At 37.4% G+C, this 1,715-nt stretch overlaps 1 protein-coding gene across 1 annotated transcript; it reads left to right on the top strand.

Annotated features, from left to right (window-relative positions):
* Positions 1–306: 306 nt before the first annotated feature.
* Positions 307–873, top strand: LOC145016736 (uncharacterized). Its single transcript, XM_078974966.1, has one exon. It carries the CDS (start codon positions 307–309, stop codon positions 871–873), a length of 567 nt encoding a protein of 188 aa, XP_078831092.1.
* The last annotated feature ends 842 nt before the right edge of the window (positions 874–1,715 follow it).

Genomic DNA, 1,715 nt, shown 5'->3' with positions numbered 1-1,715 from the left:
TAACTTATTGTTGTTGAGCTTTTAGATCCTTTGAGATTAACTAATTCCGCAATTATACTTGTTCTAACATTTGTTCAAGTGTGTCTCAAGTTTTTCTCGCAACAAATGGTATCAAAGCCATAGTGGTTGCTTTTTTAAAAAACAAAACTTTGACTTTCAAAGGTCCTTCTGTACCACTGAAGCTCATTTATGAAAAAAAAACAGAAAAATGGCACAAGCATTTTCTCTGAATGTTTCCAATAGTGTTGGTGTTCAAATCGAGCTCCAATATTGGTGGCAAATGAATACCATCACTGGTCTTAAAGAATGGAAAGATACTTAAGGAGACTTGGTAGAGATGTATGGCGATCTGTTGAAGAAGGACCACATGTCCCTATTCGTACACCTGTTCAATCTGATGGTGCCACAGCTAGACTAGGAGGAGGACAACCAGTCTTGAACCGTCCCACCAAAGATGATCTCAATATAATGGAAAATGATGCGGTTGCTGTTTATGAAATCACTTGTGGAGTTGCTCCTGACAACTTTGACATTATCATAAATTGTAAATCAGCAAAAGAGATCTGGGATGTTCTCAAGAACTTGTATGAAGGCTCAGAAGAAGCTCAAGATAAGAAGCTTACAACTGAACTCAATGAATTCAACAACTTCAAAGCTCATACTGGCGAAAGTTTAGAAGACTCTTTCAAAAGGTTCAATCTGATAGTCACTAAGTTATCAAATGCTGGCACCATCTGCAGTAACCATGAAACAAACCTTCAATTTCTCTATGGTTTGGGAAGACATTGGACTACTACTAAGATGATAGTTCAAGGAGATAGAAAGATTCATTCCATGTCTCTCTACAAGCTCTATGCGGAATTGCAAGCATAAGAATCCACTTTACTCAAAGACTGTGCTGATTTCGGAGGACCACTTGCTCTTATAGCACAAGATCCTCATAATCAATCTTACTCTCCATCGTATGACACTACACTACAATCGTACGAAGCTGAATCAGAGTATGATGATGAATAAGAATTTCAGAAGGCTATTGCTCTTGTTAGTAAATAGTTCAACCGGCTACTACCTCCCTCTTTTCACAAAAATCAACAACTCAACAAACCTCCATTCAACCGTAACTTCAACCCACAAAAAATCACTCTCATTATCCTAAAAGTTCTCACCCACCACCGCAATCTGAAAACATTCAAGCAATGGGGGCACCGCAGTCCATTCAAACCTATGACTATGGTACTCCTTCAGAAGTAAAAAGTGATGTTCTAATATGTCACAACTGCAACAAAGAGAATCATTTTGCAAATGATTGCAAAGTTAATGTGGTGAAAGCAAGAGCATTCTACCTTAGAATGGCTCAAGAACTGTAGGAAAAAGAAAAGGCTAGGGCATATGTGGCCCATGTTGTGACAACCCGAAATTTCCATTCGGTCAAACCCTAAAAGTCAACCACTTCGTAGCATAAGTCAATGTAATTATTTCTTATTTTTAAGAAATATGAAATTATTTTGATTATTTTAATATTATTTTTAAGCGAACGGGTGTAAGAAAGTGTCGTCTCGGGTTTTGATTTTTGAAAACCGCAAACACTTCGCGTATTAGAAATACCCGACCAAACTTTTATGTTTGGGTCGAAAAATCATCCAAAAATCCGTAAACTCATGCTTATACATGAGTTTACTCCCCATTTGTGTTTACTCCCCATTTATCAAAAGAGT

Source organism: Lactuca saligna, chromosome 9, assembly GCF_052625555.1.
Source record: "Lactuca saligna cultivar CGN05327 chromosome 9, ASM5262555v1, whole genome shotgun sequence".
Lineage (NCBI taxonomy): Eukaryota > Viridiplantae > Streptophyta > Magnoliopsida > Asterales > Asteraceae > Lactuca > Lactuca saligna.
Note: the sequence above shows the minus strand (reverse complement) of the source record. Positions and strands in the feature narration are given on the sequence as shown.